General features: G+C 45.7%; 1 protein-coding gene across 1 annotated transcript in view; it reads right to left on the bottom strand.

Annotated features, from left to right (window-relative positions):
• Positions 1-17641, bottom strand: part of dve (SATB1_N and homeodomain domain-containing protein dve) — a 103619-nt gene that overhangs the window by 13458 nt on the left and 72520 nt on the right. Inside the window, exons 5-7 of the mRNA XM_084602220.1 lie at positions 5931-6042; positions 5202-5307; positions 2958-3138 (exon numbers count right to left, since the gene is read on the bottom strand). Of these exons, the coding sequence (XP_084458346.1) occupies positions 2958-3138; positions 5202-5307; positions 5931-6042 (399 nt within the window). The remainder of the gene's footprint in view (positions 1-2957; positions 3139-5201; positions 5308-5930; positions 6043-17641) is intronic.

The raw sequence follows: 17641 nt of genomic DNA, 5'->3' as shown, positions 1-17641 counted from the left end.
GAGGCCCAGCTTTCTCGCTTGGAGATGCGTCGAACACGCCTGCCATTTGCCTTTGCTCGCTTAAAGGCAATTAAGTTTTCAGCAGTGGGATGTCGTCGCAAGTTCGACCATGCCTTGTTCTGAGCTTCACGAGCAGTCTTACATTCTGCATTCCACCAGGGTCTTCGTTTGTTTTGTGGCTTACTTGACGTTTGTGAGATGCATTTTTCTGCAGCTTCTATAATGTGCAGTGTGATCAAGCGCTGAGTTTCATCTACATCTAGACCACTAATGGATGAACAAGGCAGTGATGAGTGTTCCCTGAACATCTTCCAGTTGGCTGCATTTTCTTTGAATTTTCTGGGATTTGACACATTTTCATCTCCGTTCCCAGTATATTTTATTAAGATCGGAAAATGGTCACTTCCGTATACATTGTTAATGACAGTCCACTCTGTAGCTGCCAGGAACATCGAGGAGCCAATGGCTAGATCTATGGATGTGTAAGAGTTATGTGCTATATTGTAGTAAGTTGGCTGTTTCGTGTTTAGTAAGCATGATCCAGAGGACAATAAGAATTTTTCGATTAGAACACCTCGGGAGTCCGTTCTTGTACATCCCCATAATGGGTGGTGAGCATTAAAGTCTCCGACCAGCAACCAAGGTTCCGGAAGTTGATCAATCAATTTTTCAAAACTTTCGCTACTTAGCTTATAAGTTGGAGCAATATATAGGGAACATACCGTTGTTATTTTACCATAAACTAAGCTTCTGATTGCCACTGCCTCTAAGTCTGTGTTGAGTGAGATGTTTCGAGAGGGGATTGACTTTTGTGTTACAATGGCAACGCTGCCAGAGGAGTGAGAGCTGCCTTGCCTGTCGTTCCTGAATACATTATATTGCTTAAGGAAATTTGAGTCTGCTGGTTTTAAATGGGTTTCTTGCAGACAAAGTATGTTTGGTTGATAGTCCGCAAGAATTTCATATATATCATCTAAATTTTTAAAGAGTCCTCGGCAGTTCCAATAAATGAGGAGCGCCAAAATTAAAAGTTATTTAGGGGACAAGTTTAATCTTAGGTTTGTAGGTCCCTGGGACCTGTTATTGGGACTTTTCCCCTTCTTTTTCGCTCCAGTGAGCTTTGCCGCCTAGGCAGCTGGGGTGAAGAAGTTGTGTCCATCGCATCTTCAGATGCGGTGGACGACTGTGGACGACTGTGCAGAAAGCACAGGATTGTCAGTTTTAGGCCTCGACTCATGGGTCGAGGCCTTTGGGCCGGCTGACCTGGGGGTCCGCGCAGCCAGCTTTGCGGGTGGTGGTAGAGTAGCGCTAGCTGACTCCACCGAGGGCGCAGGTGGCGCTGCCCTGGAAGAACTGTGTGCTTCCTGGGCAGGTGCCGATGACCGCTGTGATGCTGCGCCCTGCTGCGTCACAACGGAGTAGTGTGGCTTTTGAGGAAGAGAAAGCCGCTTTCGTGCCTCTCCGTAAGATATGTTTTCGGTGACTTTCAGTGTAATTATTTCTTTTTCTTTTTTCCAGTACGGGCATGAGCGTGAATAAGCTGGGTGGTTACCTTCACAGTTTGAGCAGAGAAGTGGCTGTTCTTCGCAGTTGTCTGTAGGGTGTTCGTGCGAGGCACGCTTTGCACATGTGAGTTGGCCACGGCAACTCTGAGAGCCATGGCCATATTTCTGACATTTGAAGCAACGGCGTGGGTTAGGGATGTAGGGCCTCAGTTTTATCTTTGTGTAGCCTACTTCGACAGATTCTGGGAGAGTGCTTGCAGCAAAGGTGAGTACAATGTGCTTTGTTTCTATCTCTTTGTTATCTCGTCTGATCTTTATCCGGTAAACATCTGTGACATTTTGTTCCTTCAGGCCTTCAAGAAGTTCTTGTTCACTCACGTACCTAAGGTCATCATCAGAGATGACTCCTCGGGCAGTGTTTAGTGATCGGTGCGGGCTAATCTGTGCCGGTATTTCTCCAAATGATTCGACTGCACTTAGCTTCTGATACTGATGATTGTATATTAATTCTAGTAGCAGGTCACCGTTTCCAAGTTTCTTTATCTTATAGCCCTGGCCAATGGCCTCAGTCAACGTTCAAGAAACAACAAATGGGGACACAAGTCGTGCAGTGATTTCCTTGTGGTCACTGTGGACCACGTGGAAACGAGGAAAGTTGTTTATGTTCTTTGAGAAGAACATGGGGGTCTCGGTGCGCCCCCTTTTAGAAGGAGGACGATCGGGGTTAAGGAGTTTAGATGCCATAAAAAAGTATATTGTTCGGCTGCAGTGCCAGCCACCCACCATGGAGCCTAACGAGGGGATGGGACAGAAATTGTCAATTCCTGCCCACGCCAGCTGTACACCGTAACTATAACCCAATATGGCGTAACTCAGGGTAGCTAGCCACACAAGGTTAACCCTCGCCGCCTGGAAGTAGGAAGAAATGAAGAAGGTAAGAGAGGACAGGACAGTTCTAAGAAAGAAAATAGGAAAGTGAAAGATGGAGGGGAGAACAGGAAAAGGCGACTGCCGATTTCCCCCGGGTGGGTCAGCCCGGAGGTGCCGTCTACGTGAAGCTGGGGCCGAAGTGGTGTGCTGCCTCCGCCGAGGGGCCTTAAAGGTCCGAACACTCGGCATCGGCTCAACCACCAGGATCCCCTTTTCCCCGGACACGGCGATGCCACGCACGGCTAAGCGTGGGTGCTGGGATCCGTGGTGTCGCACGGTACACCAAACATCTGCTTTAGCAGATGCCCCCTGCGGGGTCCAGGCAGATATCTGAGCCGGGCTTCAATAATTCAACTCTTGCCAGCTTGGCTAAGTGCGGGACTGTTCCCTGAAGCCCGGCGTGAACAGTAAGCGCTCATATCTTAAATGAATGGATGCCCGCTCATAAAAAAAAATGGGACATGGCGGTTCCCTGCTCAAATGGGTGCCGCAGTGTAAGAATTATATGACATGGAGGCTCACTTGTTTCGCAGCCGCAGGGACTCGCAGTTGAGTTGGTTGGCAAAGTCCTGCAACTGCAGGTTCGTCGGGTGCGGGCACTGCCTGTACCACTCGCGCATGCGCGGCAGCTCCGTGCTCGAATGAAAAGTCATCCTTCCATCCTGTGGCGGCTTGTCCTCGTCCAAGAACGTCGACGCTGTGGCTGGGCATTTCATGGAACAGATTAACCGCACGTCAAGTCGTGATGTACAAGCTCAGAGACACACCTCTTGAGTAACGACTCAAAGCCACTTGAGTGGGGTTTATAACGCATGCTAGGTTGGGGCCACTGGGGTGTGGAGGGCAAAAATGGGCAGCGCGGTACTGTAGCTCGCGCTATGAGTGCATCCTATGTTAACAGTGAATATGTAAAGTACAGGCAACCGGTCGATTACAGAATCTAGCACAAGGGTGAAATACCGGACAAGAGGAGTTGATAGCTCAAAGGATCGCTAAGCAGCTATAACGTGAAAGCTCAGGAGAGTTTGCCCCAACTTTTGGACAAGAGGTTGCGTGAGAATAAAAGCCTTCCCAATTTGGAAACCGGCCCATAGCCAACAGTGCTAACTGCCTTGCTCGGCCCCAATACCCGTGCTGTCAATCGTCACATCCTCTGTAGAGCTGCGTGACATACAAAGCTCAGGCAAATAGCAAGACAGTTTGTCCCAAAGTTCTTCCTTTTTTTTTTCCCACAATATGCGGTACTCGGAAGAATGCAATGAGCAATGGTACCATTTCCAAAATCTGCTCGTTGGACTCTCGTGGTGGCAAGAGAATTTGATCGCTGAAGAAGCTGTGTCTCGGTTAATGTTATTGTCAGCAAATTAATTTTTTTCTTACAGAACAAGTAATAGTTGTAAAATAGCGCAATTTCCCAAACAAATTAAAATGTGCAATTGCTTTGGTTAGAATAATATTGTCTAGCGTGGCTATTGATCGAAACCGAACAAAAATACCAGGGTATATTCATCTACGTAATATCCACAGTCTGCTTTACATGTATTCAGGTTAGTATGTCTTTGACCTGTAGTTTCCAGTGTGCAGTAGTCATTTTAATGCTTCAACTCCCGGCTTGGCCCTGACATTCACATGTAGAGGTGGCAGGTGCACCCTTCCTGTAGGGCCCACGTATTAAAAAAAAACGGCAGTTTTGATTGGTCGAAATTCATGTGTATACGAAATGTGGCAGCGCCCGCAGTCATTAAAGGAAACTGCATCGAAGCTTCAGACTTTCAGATTGTAGATATATGCACAATCACCGAGAAAATAAAATATGTTCAAGAGTTGCAGTAGCAAAAATTATTAGACATAAAAGCCGTAGAGGTAATTAAGGTGAAAAAGAAGAAAGCAAAAGAGTGATTTCCAGAAGGAAATGATGGCAATAGCATAAAGCTGCTATTGACTGCTTCTAGATGGCGCGACAATTCATAGGCATCTGAAAAATGTGTACTAAATTAAAACCAGTCAATTTTTGAAGCCGACTTTCCCAACTGGTATGATCAATAAGCTCTAGTGTAAGTGGCTGCCCCACTAAGCAGCAGTGCACTGCAGCAAAGCCTCAGAATTAGCGTGCAGCATCCTTTGGATTATGGTCGCCGCATTCTGTTCTTCTCTTCCCAGTAAGGAAAAAAAGAAACAAAAACAGAATACAAGAAAGAAAAAAAAAGAAAAAATGTTTTAAAAAACCCACAGTAGGTTATCTTGCATATCTATTTGATTGGTATAAAGAGTCACAGGCAATGACGCAGCACGCAAAAAAGAAATATGATGAATATGAGGCGGACTACGTAAGTTCAAATATTTATGAAGCTACGTTGGTTTATCCTTGAAAGTGGAGAAACGTAAGCAACAATGGAAACAGCTGAGCAGACTAGTCATTCACGCAAGTCGAAGCTCGATCCTAGTTCGCAAAGCGGCGGCTTACTTTTTGGCGCGCTGCGTGCATTGCTGGAAGCGTGCGGACGTTATCGATCATGTACCCGCAGAGAGATTTCAAAACATGCTCTTATTCGACGATCACTAGTTCTAATTAGAAGGTTACATGCTCTACCCAAGTGAAGATAGCGATGCACAAATAGGTAGATTACTTTATTTCCTTGAGAGTTCATCTGTACCTAGCGTATATATACGCTTAGCGCCGAAAATTCCTTGTCGCAATGAAATCCTTCCTTTTTGAACTGCTCTCACTTTATTGCTCGACAGCTATGCATCTCTGCAATGGCTTACCTGGCGACGACTGCCGGTACTGCATGAACCAGCGCCCGAACTCCTTGCACTTCTCTGCACCCAGCTTTCCGCTGAACTTGTTGTTCACGATCGTGGACAGCAGGGACTGTGCAAGAGGCATTCCGAAGCAGCGATGCGACTAGCAGTGTCAGCTTATACTGCAATGCTTTGTTTAATCGTGCAGCCATATACAGTACTTCAGCAGAGAGGAGCATGGCTAAATCTCGACGTATATTCTGAAAGGCATTCAGCAGCAATCGTTTGTTAGAGTATCAGGACTCTGCAGATTTTGCTAACCTACAGTATAAGGCGTCGAACCAGCGCAGAAATGAGGTAGGATGGCAGAGGTGGACGATACTAAAGAGACACAGCGTTGCGTGCGCATTGCTTTTTTGTTAGCTGTTAGCCGTTGTAGTGAATCGCTGCCGAGGGTATGGTTAAAAATATTATAATGTTTTTATGGCGCTTCACTAGCAAAAGCTGGCAGTCAGCACCGAAGTTAGCTCTAAAACAGCAGTTGTAGTCAGCAAAGCTTAACTGCTACATTTTTTTGCTTGTGAATGATTCGGCAAGAAAATGTCAGCACCCCATTCAATCCTATATATGAATCTTATATACTCGAATTTAATTGAAAATCATCATATCACAGCTCGCTGCAAACATGTTCGTCAAAAAGCACCGGAGTTGCAGCGTGCAGTGGCATATGCCATAATAAACCTTGGTGCTTACCTGCTTGAGCGGGCAGATCTTTGCCAGCTTAGACTGTGACATCTCCCTGAGCAGCTGGATGACGGCTGTCTTCACGCTGTCCATGTTCCACATCTCAGGGTCGGTGGGGATGCTGCACACGCATGGAACATGCACGGTTTGGTTCACTCACCGTCGCACGAATGTCTGTGTTTGCTTTGAGGGGATAGAGCATACTGTGGCAGACGAGAGGCTATTAGGAACGTGCGCCAAGAAATTATCACAGAGAATGCAAAGGCATGGGCACCTTCGCTGTCACTATCAGCGATTTCAAGTTTTTAACGCGGAATGATTTCTTACCTCATGTCTGGCATCATCAGAGCGTGTCACCAAAGTGTGTCTACAGTCTGTCTTTTAGAAATGACACTTAAGAAAAACAAATTGTGTTCATGCCAGGAACCTTAATCACCATCCTTCCGTGTACCAGCCGGGCACACTAACTACTACTCTGCGCAGACTTCCTGCGAATGTGTGCATAATTCTCCTTGTCTAGCGTAAGGACACGGGACAGCATTGAGGGAAATAAACAAATAAGAAAAAAAGAACTAAAAACTAAAGGAAACAAAACTACATTGGAAAAATAAAAACAAAATGATGACGTGTCTAGTGTCGCAACAGCAGCAGCAAAGCTCACACTTTCGCATTTCTCAAGTGCAGGCACTACTGTGCTCTCAGTGTTTTGAAGCGATCGCTTCACTATGCGGGATAAAGCCAAGTCATCGTGTGCTTCCGCTGACCTTCAAACAGCTTCGAGGTAAAGTTGGAACTGAAACCACAACCACTTTGGGTAGCAATGTTCCCACCAAAGGTCAAAGTCAAGGTCGAAGGTCAACTGGTAGGTAACCATGCTCAGTCATGGGCAGTATTGAAGATGCATGTATCTTCGATACTATCTTTAGATACATTTTGTGTATTGGTATCAGGTATCGAGTGCTGAAAATGAAAGTATCGGAGTATTGGTATTAAAAATACATTTCTGGTGTATCGTGTATTTTAATGATACTCGATAGTCCGCAAAATATTGAAGCCACTGTGTGTCACATTTGGTTGACAGCGCTCACTCAGGTGCTAGTACAAGCCGGGAGGCATCTTTGCTTGCAGTGCATCCTGATCTCCCTCTTGCTCGAAGTTTCCTTCAAACGCCCCGTTTTCCTTAGCCTCCACCTATCCATATTCCCTTTCTTTAGAACTGGAGCAGCCAATTGCAAGTAGGTGCTCATGAGGTTGTTTACTTGTGAGCACCGACTGCGTATCACGAAGCCGCTAAGCCGTTAACAGACACGCAGAAACAAAGAACAAAATCGACAAAGAAACACCAAAGAAAAACATGCAGTAGGGACCACGCGCACTTCATCCCTAGCTGCTCTCCCACCCTTTGCAATCTGCCTCCTTGTCTGTCTCTGAGGCATGTGATTCTTGTCAAACAGCATGCTCAGTGTGCTGACGAACTCAGTAACTTATGCACGACCCTAGCTCTCCAGACCCTTGAGCTTCGCATGTCGGCTTTGCTTGGCGGCAAGAACATGAGTTTCTAAGGCCTCAGTCAAGCACGATGCAGTTGCCGTTCTCATGGATTACAGTGTTTGATTTGAAACAAACACCATTATTTGTAACTGCACCGGGAAGGCTTTTTCTGTAAAAACTATTACATCTGAAGTATTAAGAAATACAACGACGTAAAAGCTATGTAACTGCACTTTTCCAGCACATAAATTTGAATAACAAATACATGGTCAAAGAATTTTTTTGCCAAGAACATTTCGGCGAAACGTGAAAACCTGTGAAGATACCCGTTTCATAAAGCAATAAGCTGTTAAAATGTTTTTGAAATATGCGAATTGAATGATGTCATATTAGCCACTCTCTCTTAAAAAAAACCAATTCTTTCTTTTATCTAAACCAGACTAAGTTGTCAAGAGACGCTAGTGAATCTCGACCTTGTTAACTATCTTCAAGATCCTCGAGTCGACGTGGCTATGCTCCACTCTTATATTCTGGCTATTCTTCACTCTTATATTCTTCATCAAATATAACAGTGCGGTGTGCTCGACTAATTATACAAAGAGGCTTTTCTTATTTGCCTCACTTACAGAATGCCCACATTGCGGGGCTAATTTGGAACTACTAAAAACGTTCAGCCATTTTATTTTTGTTATCCTCTAGCTTTTAACACAGAATACGAGCTTCAAAAGCCTGCTATCGCACTAATATCAAAATACCTGCTTAGTTCCCCAAGCGCACGCAGCACTGAGCCTTATATCAAAGAGAAAACGGAGGGGGGCCATCAGGCAATCAACGTGTAGTATATTAAATGAAAAGCCACAAAAGAAGTTCCAGATTTAATTGTATGTAGCCAAGTGCTCACAGGGTGGCTCGTATGAAATTGTTTGCTAGGCTGCTTGTGGAAGCTTTGTAACAATGGCTTCAATTCAATGTGAAGTTCTGACAAGTCCAGCTGCCCAGACAGCAGAGCTTGAGTAAATCCGTGCCGTCGAATTTGTTTAAGCCCTTTCAGACAAACAAAACCTGCGATATAGGTACCACTGAAAGTTCTAAAAAGCATGGTAAAAATTACCGCCTTTATCACATTGAGATTTCAGAGATGTATCGAAGATACGGTATCGAGTACCTGTATCAGAAATTGATTTCGATTCGGTATCTTGTATCGGTATCGGAAATAAAATTTTTCAAGGTATCGAGTATCGGTGTTGAAGATGCTTTTTTGAAATATCTTGCCCAGCCCTGACCATGCTTCAGCGTTTGCTTCACACTATGTTTAACTAAAGCTAAACCACAGCCAATTTTATGGCAAAAACTTCCTCAGCCAAGTTTTTTTGCTCCAAGGGCTGCACGGAAAAGACGCAGTGGTAGATCCGGTTCCTATACCATGCTGTGCTATGCTGATATGTTGTGTTATGTCGATTAACGTAAGCGAGACTTGCACTGTTTTGTCGGTGCAGTGTTTTGCAGCCGCTAACACATGATCTCGCCCCTGGTCAGTGTATGTGATCCCCACACCAATCAATGGCACTTGTATGCCCAGAAATACGCTCTGGTGTCTAGTGAGGTGTAGAAAGGAGAGGTCTGCTTATGGTGTACTTTTTGTGGCTTCAGCCGTTGTGCGATGCACACCCTGAGCCACCACATGGATGAAGTCATGGCAAGTTATGGTACCACTATAACTGTTATCCTCATTCATTTCCACGTAAAGTACACATACCGGCATTTCCTTTGTGCAAATTAGCTCTCTAAACTCTCTTGGTGTCATGCAGGCAACCAGCTATTCAAGCAGTAATACCCGAGAGAAATATAATGCGATAAAATTGCACAGTATTGGGTATAGGAGAGACCTGAAAGAAAGTATATGTGCTGAGCCATATTACCAGGATCGTTCGGGTGCTCGCACAGATCATTTACCAAATACAGAAAAAAAAATGGCGCCACATTTTAATATAACTCGCGAAGAATCTTAATATGCATCCAGTCTCATGGATAAGTGGAAGGTGAGAATCTTTGTACCAGCCGGAGCGTCCGCAGCAATACTGCAAACTGTCCACCAATGTTTGCACAGCAGTTGCCTGTAAGGTCACGTAACTCTGTTAGATCCAGGTAAACACAGTTCCCGGAAAGATGTCTTGTCACAACTAATCGAATTCATGCATTGCGTTACAGCAGCAGAAGCTCTGGATCACAGGCTGCATGTGGAGTGTGCTCTTCTGGCATGAGAATTTATGAGCCACTTTTGAAGGAGGAGGAGGTCCCATGTGAACCATGTATATTTTATGCTGTTTTAGTCGAAAAAATAGGTGCCAGCATGCGTTTTCTCAGTAAAGCTTCTCGCTTGCGAGTGGGAAGGGGAGACTGTCCGAATCCCTTCATTTTTTCAAGCCTGCCCTTGCCGCACCGTACAGTGATAGAAAAAATTATATGCACATTTTGGGCTCATCTAGCATGGTACGAAAGTAGTTTGTTTTGTTAATGAGGCCGTCTCAGGTCACCAGCGTCGCATCCGGTGTAATTTTATGGAATTACGATGACTCAATCATCTTAAATTTATTGCACAGAGATGATATTACTTACAGTACCACATGTCAAATGCGTGTGTTGGCCGATGAATGTGCAATACATAGTGAAATAAAAGGCACGAAAGGTTTGTGCTCTTTCCAATGTAGGCTCCAAAATGAACGGTGCATGAAATGTCATGTGAATTGAAATAAAACAACTTAATTATATTTTCCAGAAAGAACCCATAAGCAAGTAGTTTTCATTTCAATAATATAACATAGCTCGCAAACTGGCGAAAGCCAGTGGTGCCCTGGACTGGGGGCGCCAACCGCTTTTCAGCCTCGGTCGAAGAGGCGAAGAAAAAGATCCCCGAGCAGTTAATAAAGTTCACTCACTCACTCAGCCAACAATGCATCCTGCCATTTATTTCACAACAGAGCCAAGGTAGAAGAGTAACAACTTAGGGAAAGCTTTGGGCTTCTAACATTATTCTCGAAATAGTGTGGTGCAGCTTGATGCACTACAGACATTTTAGCCATGGCTTGATGGTGTCCCGTGGCTAAATGGCCCAACTCCTACTATCACACATCCCATGAACCATTGCTACGTATCGGCACTCAGTCTCAGCTGCTGAGTGTGGTTTTCTATGTGGCACGGTCTTCAGAGCGTTTTCTTCAAGACGCTTTACGCATCGACTGGACAACTTTGTGCTGTAAAGCATGGAACCAATAAAGCGTCATCATTCAGGCATTTGCAATTTCTTTACTTTCTCGCTCTGATGTGCTATACAGAAAATTAAGAATATGAAATATCTCGTTTGGGCAATATAGATTTTGTGCTCATCACTGCCCATACTAATGCAACAAAAATACATAGACAAGATTTGGCTCTGTGGGTTCTCTCCTTGTCCGCTGTTCGGACAGCGAGCATTCACTATAGCGAAACAAGTACTACATTGGAAAAGTTTGGTCCCTAGAAAAACTGCCCATATTCCGAATTGTCCATATTTATGGAAGTCATAGATGCACGACTATATTTATGTTATGTCGATTTTCAGATATGCTTAGCAAGATCTGCCGCAGTGGCTCAGTGGTTATGGCACTCAGCTATACTGAGCCTATAGATGTGAAATAAACAAAGCACCTGCTTGGTCTTAACTAGTATGAAACTTTCAGTTATGGCATCCCACATACCCTGTATGTCGCTCTGGGATGTTAAACGCCACAGTTTACAAAATGCTCAGCTAGGCCACGCCAGCGATTCGGGAAGAAAAATTAGAAAAGGGCACAGAATTAGGCTGCAAGTGTTATGTTCGGTATCGACGGTAAATATAACAGAGCACGACATTCAACACAGAGTCTACGATACACAGAAAATAGAGTTGGCCCTCAGCCGAACATACTAGGATTTTCCCTGTACTCTTATAGGGCTGATGATTTGGCGCAGCAGCTGAAGGCACAAAAAAATTTTGAGGGGTGACCAATGTGTGGGGTTGGCGCAACTAGTCTGTTTCCGCTTGTGCCACTGTCCGCAGCGAATTTCTTGCTGCAAAGGAAACTCACGTGCACTTTGCAGGCGTTTTATATGCACGCACATACTGTCCCAGTTAAAACCTGGTTGCACGAAAGGGGAGTTACCGTACCATGGGGAACAAACTGTTTCCTTTATAATATGGCTGGAACTAGTCAGCATGCTTTTAGGAAGCTTTGCAGAGAACTTTTAAAACACGATTATCCCCGTTACTTCAGGGGATTAGGTTCTTACCTGAGAACGACTTCTCACAATCAAATTTTCCTTCTTCACTTGCACGTTGTCTAGCGGAGTGTAATTATCAATGCGAACCTACAGATCAACCAGCGTACTGACACACGGTGTCATGAAGGAGAATTATCTTGACTGTAGTGTTATTTATGCAACTACCTCAATTAAAAAGATTAGATTTTTCGCTGCCAGCAACAAGCTTGGCACATTTGCAAATAACCCCTCTCTTGTTCTGTGCACGAACTGATGGAGGATCGATGGCCTGATCCGATGGCAATGTGCGAGCACGGCTTCTTGCCATACACACTTTCCGTTCGCATAGATACTCAAGCATGTGTAAGTAGACTGTTACTCCAGACCGCTGGCTGATGAAAGTTACTACTAGCAACTTTGTGCTAGGTGTCACCGGTTGTGCACTTGGGGCCATAACTTTTGATCATATATCTCCTCACCGGGAAAGATATATATTTTTTGGTGCTATATATACAAGGCGAGGCAAGCATTTTGTCAAAGCAGATAAAACTCCACTCCCAACTATTTCCATTTCTATTCGTTTTCCTTACTTCCCCCTCCTCAGTCTGCCATTGCCACTTGGTGGTCTAAATTACAGGCAGTAGTATCCACATTTTCTCGAATTGACGTTTCCAATAATCACGCATTAATGCAGAAATGAAAAAGTGGCGTTGGCCTAAAGCAGCAATAAAAGCAGCTTATCACCTCGCGCTGTCACAGGCTCTATTCCAGCTCGGGGTTATAAGTTCGCCTTTTTTTCCCCTTCCAGTTTCCCCAGAGGTTGTAGCTGGCAGAATAACACCGGATTTCCATTCGCATGACCGTCACAATGCCAAAGCATTAAAAATGCACCCAACTGAGAACTCCCAATTCTCTTGGCTAGAGTCTATAGAACAATGAAACTGGATGTGTCCATTCTGTGGGCTATGATACGGGGACGCAAAACGCAGTGTCTATTGTATGAAACATGCCTCGTCTTTTCATACGTTCCCCCTACAGCGTGACTATGGAAACATGTTACCATGCGCTGTTTATAGGTTAAGCATATCGGAAGCATTCTAGGGCTTAGTCCTAGCGTGGAAGGAGAATGGGCTCACAAACCATTTCACGATGCACGGTCGGCAGAGGACGAGAAACACCTACCTTCTGGGGCCCCTTGTGCATTAGGCACTAGCATGAGTACATTGTGTGTTCAGACAGATGACTTCTAAAGGATTTAAGTGCTTCGTATAGTCAAATATAGTCAAAGGGTTCAAAGGGTGGGATGCACGCGGAGAAAAAATTTTATTTGTGGAGGTGATGGAAGGGTTAAAGAGCAGGGTTCCTTCAAATAGCCTGGACTTCGTCGTCTGGCTCTGAGCTGAGCAGCGCGGCCTCCCACTGCTCAATGTTATAAAGACGCAAGCTCTGAGTGGGGATCTAGAGGACACACACGCCCACTGAATAATTGGTAGCGTGCCACATTGACCACGGCGTTTGCAGAGGAATATAAGTCTGGGAGTGCATACCACCGGGCAAGTGAAGTTGCCCCCAGGCTGCTACTTAAAGGTTAGGGATTTATGTCCACGGGGAAGAAGGTTCGTTACCTCCCGATAAAATAACCATTGATCTCTTGCAGGTACTAAAGGATGGGCTCACCACCCGATTGACCAATCCTTGGGCATGGCAGTGGGCCGACCTGCTTCCCTGGAGGGAGGAATGGCCCACATAATTAGTATGCCTCGTTGTGAGTGGCTTACTGAGCTAAGAATTTTCACTGTGACAAGTGAAAGTCATGAGCGAAGTTCTGAATGGCTAATTATAGGTCTCTGACAATTTCAATTCACGGGGTGGCAACTAAGGGCAAGTCTGCGACACCTTCATCGTCCTCCTTGGGTGGCCTGTAGTCATAGACCCTTAGAGAATCTGAGTACTCTGGTAAATGAGTGCTGCTAGCGTGATGGTGTTGCAGCCAGAGTATTAGGGGGCGTTGACACTAACGACGCCCTTTTGCAAGGCTAACCTTCCTGCGTAGTGTTTTCACCCTGTGATGTTTTTAGGGGTAGGGACGACCTTAAAACGTGTCTCTTTCTGGGGAGTGAGACTATCAGCCAAGCATCTTGGTTCGGGCTTGTTGGTGAGGATAACGAGACAGCTCAAACAGACAAAGACGAACACAACACCAGTTCTGTTGTCTTGTGTCCGTCCTTGTCTATTTAAGCTGCCTCTTATTATTGTCAGCCAAGGATGGTTACAAGCGACAAAGCCGATCTTTAGCTCTCTATAGGATGCCCTGTCAAATAGTTGAAAAATCATATTGCACAGAGATATTAAGTGGGCCTATACGAGTTCAGATAATTATGAACTCAGAGCGCAAAAAGCCTTTCTGCAGCTGTGTTGCATGACTTTGCTAGGGCTGATTTATAAGGACCGTTGCAAACAGCTGCATATTCTGCGCACTGATATTGAGGTAGGGTACTGTTAACTCTTTCGTTATGCCCATTCAGATCGATCACCGGTGATCGATGCTTTAAATCGCCGATTTCGACATGGTGGAATTGTTTCTCGTGCACCCAGCGCTACAAAATGGTTTTAGTCGAGGCGCTGCACTTGTGGAACCAATTTAAATTTTCACACTCTGGCGACGTTCTGATTTTTGATGGACCTTTTTGAAAACTAACGTGCATGTGTTGTTGTGAAAGAGGGCGTGGTGGGCGCGCTTGAAAAAAAAAAACAACCTGGCACTCGTGGTAATGCAGCATCAACATCAAAATTTTGTTATAATAAAACTTCCATCAAGTCAAGCATCGAATCATATTGTCGGTTTGTCATCTGACGGTGTTGAGTGGTGTTATGATCGGGCTTCTAGCCGTGGTTCCCGCGATCCGTAGCCGTGGTCGGCGATCCCTGCATCGAGCGGGTGCTGGCGAGCGCCTGACGCCCATTTACAAGCCCGGTGCTGCACCGCAAGGCACTGGCGAAATTAGGAGCAGCCTCAGCGTCCGGCGTATCTAGCTTGCCTGGGCAGAAACCAGACATTCTGGCGCCTCAACGATCGCCAGCACCAGGAAGGTACCCCCCCCCCCCCCTCTCTTTCCTGCCTCCTCGCACCGCGGCGAGAACCCAGCTCGCTTGCTTGGCCCGCGGCCAACTACAGCATCCGGATTGGACAGTTTGAAGACCAACGGCTTTCTGGCCCCTATAAAAGTAGGCGCTCGACGAGACCCGTCGAGACCATCGTGAGAGTCTTCGCATGCCGTGCTGTGCACCTGGAGCAGACGTGGCGGAGTCTCTGTGGCTGTCGCTGTACGAAGACACTCGCATGAAACCAGTAACTTTCGACCCGTGCCAGTATTGTTGTACCTTGTACCATGACTGTAAATATTGTATAAATTCACCTTTCGTTCACTTCATCGTGCAGACCTGGAGTCTTAATTCCCAAATACGGACAAGAATCGTGACAGTGGCGATAATTACCCGAAAATGGTGCCAGCTATTCACTAATGAGCTTTGACTCCGAGTCCGGGTGGTTTTATCTCACGAAAATGCATTCCTGAAAATCTGCCGCATGTCCAACATGCATAACCGGCCTTTGCAGCCAGTTTTGCTTTGGTGCCTCATGAAAAAACCAGGAAGTGCTTCACCGTATGGCACGAGAAAGGGGGCTGTTTCCACCTATAGTTTTTTTTTTTTTTTTTTTATGTAGCTGAAGAATGCCGCTGTAGAGATAGTTTACTTTTTTTACAATATTCCTGGGTCATTGATTTTCAAAATGTATATTCTAAATTTTCTTTATTAATAATGTATCTGTAGATTCTATTTTATTTTGATCAACTAGCCACAAAACATTTCAATTTTCCTATTTTTTTGTGTTCCCAAATAAATTTATTGCTTTGTAACTTATGTCTTTGGAACAAGCATTCCATTATGTGCAATTTTGTATGCTGCAGTATTACTTGTACTGGAAAAAAAAATCTTCCGAGACCTATGAAAAGTGGCAAATTTCTCGCGGTAACGAAAGAGTCAAGTTATTCATCTGAACATGAACGTTTGAGCAGTGTGAGCTTCCTTCAGCACAGAGTAGTGGTTTGTCAGCAGTTTGATAAGGCGACCGATTGTGAGGTGGTGGCCTGCAGTCACATCACGGTCTCGTGTCGAGAGGCCCAGCAATCGGATGGTCGAGACTCTCATGATGGGTCGACTATTGGCATACACCTTGATGTGTGGATGTCCGTCAAGACTAGGCAAATGGGGAGCAATTGCGACTTCTGCAGGGAGGAGAGACCCACTCCGGCCACATAGTGTTCAATTGTGTTCACTGAGCATTGCAGACTTTCTACCTTGTCGGCGTTTCTCCCCACAATGTTATGCCATCGACACAGAAAATGTAATCGAGGTTAGGGATAGCGGAAAATTGCAAGAAAAGCGCTAGTGGTGAAGGGTTCCAAGCCCTGTGGAGTTCCGCGAGCTTCTGGGGGACCTTGACACGGTTGGCATAGCCCAAGCATAGTTCCGCCACGTGGTGCGTCATGAAACTACGGATGTATCTGTATGTCCGCTGTGCCATGTTGATAGACAGGTTAGCCAGAACGACATAGTGGGGGGCGTCATCGAATACAGTAATCCCTCGTTATAACGAAATCGCTTTATTCGAAATATCTTCCGGTCCCGACCCAAATGCATGCATTTTAAGCCGCATTACTCGAAGTGCACGAAGAGCCTGGCGAGCGACAGCGTCGCTTTTGCGCATACAGCGGTAACAGCCACGCGACGCCAACGCCTGTCGTTGCCGCTAGCGCATACCGCACCGCACGGAGCGGTATGCTCTACTTGAAAAATATGAAGACAAAGACGTCTACAACCTTGATGAGGCAGCATTTTTCTACAAAATGCTACCGAATAGCACGTTCATGACCCCTGGCGCATCCTCATCCGGAGGAAAACAGAGCAAGGAGCGTGTCACAGTGCTTTTTGGTGCTAATGCAACAGGCGAGGACAAGCTTCCCTTGTTGATACTGGGAAAGGCGGAGAAGCCACGGTGCTTCCGAAATGCAATTGTTCCAAATGAATGCGTCTACAGAAGCAATAAGCGAGCTTGGATGATTGCTGCAATTTTTGAAGACTACGTGCGCCTAATGGATAGACGGTTCGGCGCAAAGAATCGGCAAGTGCTCTTCATCATTGACAATTGTCCGAGCCATAGGAAGGTCGACCACCTCAAGGCGATCACTTTGGAATTTTTGCCTGCCAACACTACTGCTGTATTGCAACCGATGGATCAGGGCATCATTGAGACCACCCGGAAGCTGTACCGCAAGGCTCTTTTGCAGCGCATGCTCACAGCGTACGATGCCAGCAAGAATTACAGCATTGATTTGCTTGGTGCGATCCATTTGCTAAACTTTTCATGGAAAGAACTTGCACCTTCGATGATCGCCAACTGCTTTGCGCACGCCGGCTTTTCCCGTGCTGCCGTCACCGACCCTGACGATGACCAGCCTGATGATGACCAAACTTGCAGCGATTTGTACGAGGCTGTACATAAAATTGCTGGCGAAGAGGTAGACGGTGACTTCGACACATTCGCGTTGGCTGACGCGGCTGCTCCCGTGGTCGCTCCAGCGACAGACACAGAAATAATTGACGCTGTTGGTGGCCCCGACGAGGACGAAGAGCCACGTGAAGTGCCAACTATGGTGCAGACACGGGAGTACCTACGCCTGCTACGAAATAAGGTTGAATGTATGGGCGGCGACCACGGCCTCATGCATAGCTTGTTCAAATTAGAGCAGGGGTTGCTTGCGCCCGGTAAGAGCTTCAAGCAACCAAAGCTCACTGCTTTTTTTGCACATGAATAAAGTTTTGATTCACTGAAAATATTTATTTTGACTTCCTTGCAGTTTTGGTGCAATTAAAGCCAGACTGGTCAAGACTTT

This window comes from Amblyomma maculatum, chromosome 4, assembly GCF_055883805.1.
Source record: "Amblyomma maculatum isolate TAMU_Amacu chromosome 4, ASM5588380v1, whole genome shotgun sequence".
In the NCBI taxonomy this organism is placed as follows: domain Eukaryota; kingdom Metazoa; phylum Arthropoda; class Arachnida; order Ixodida; family Ixodidae; genus Amblyomma; species Amblyomma maculatum.
This window is presented reverse-complemented; position numbering and strand designations above follow the sequence as displayed.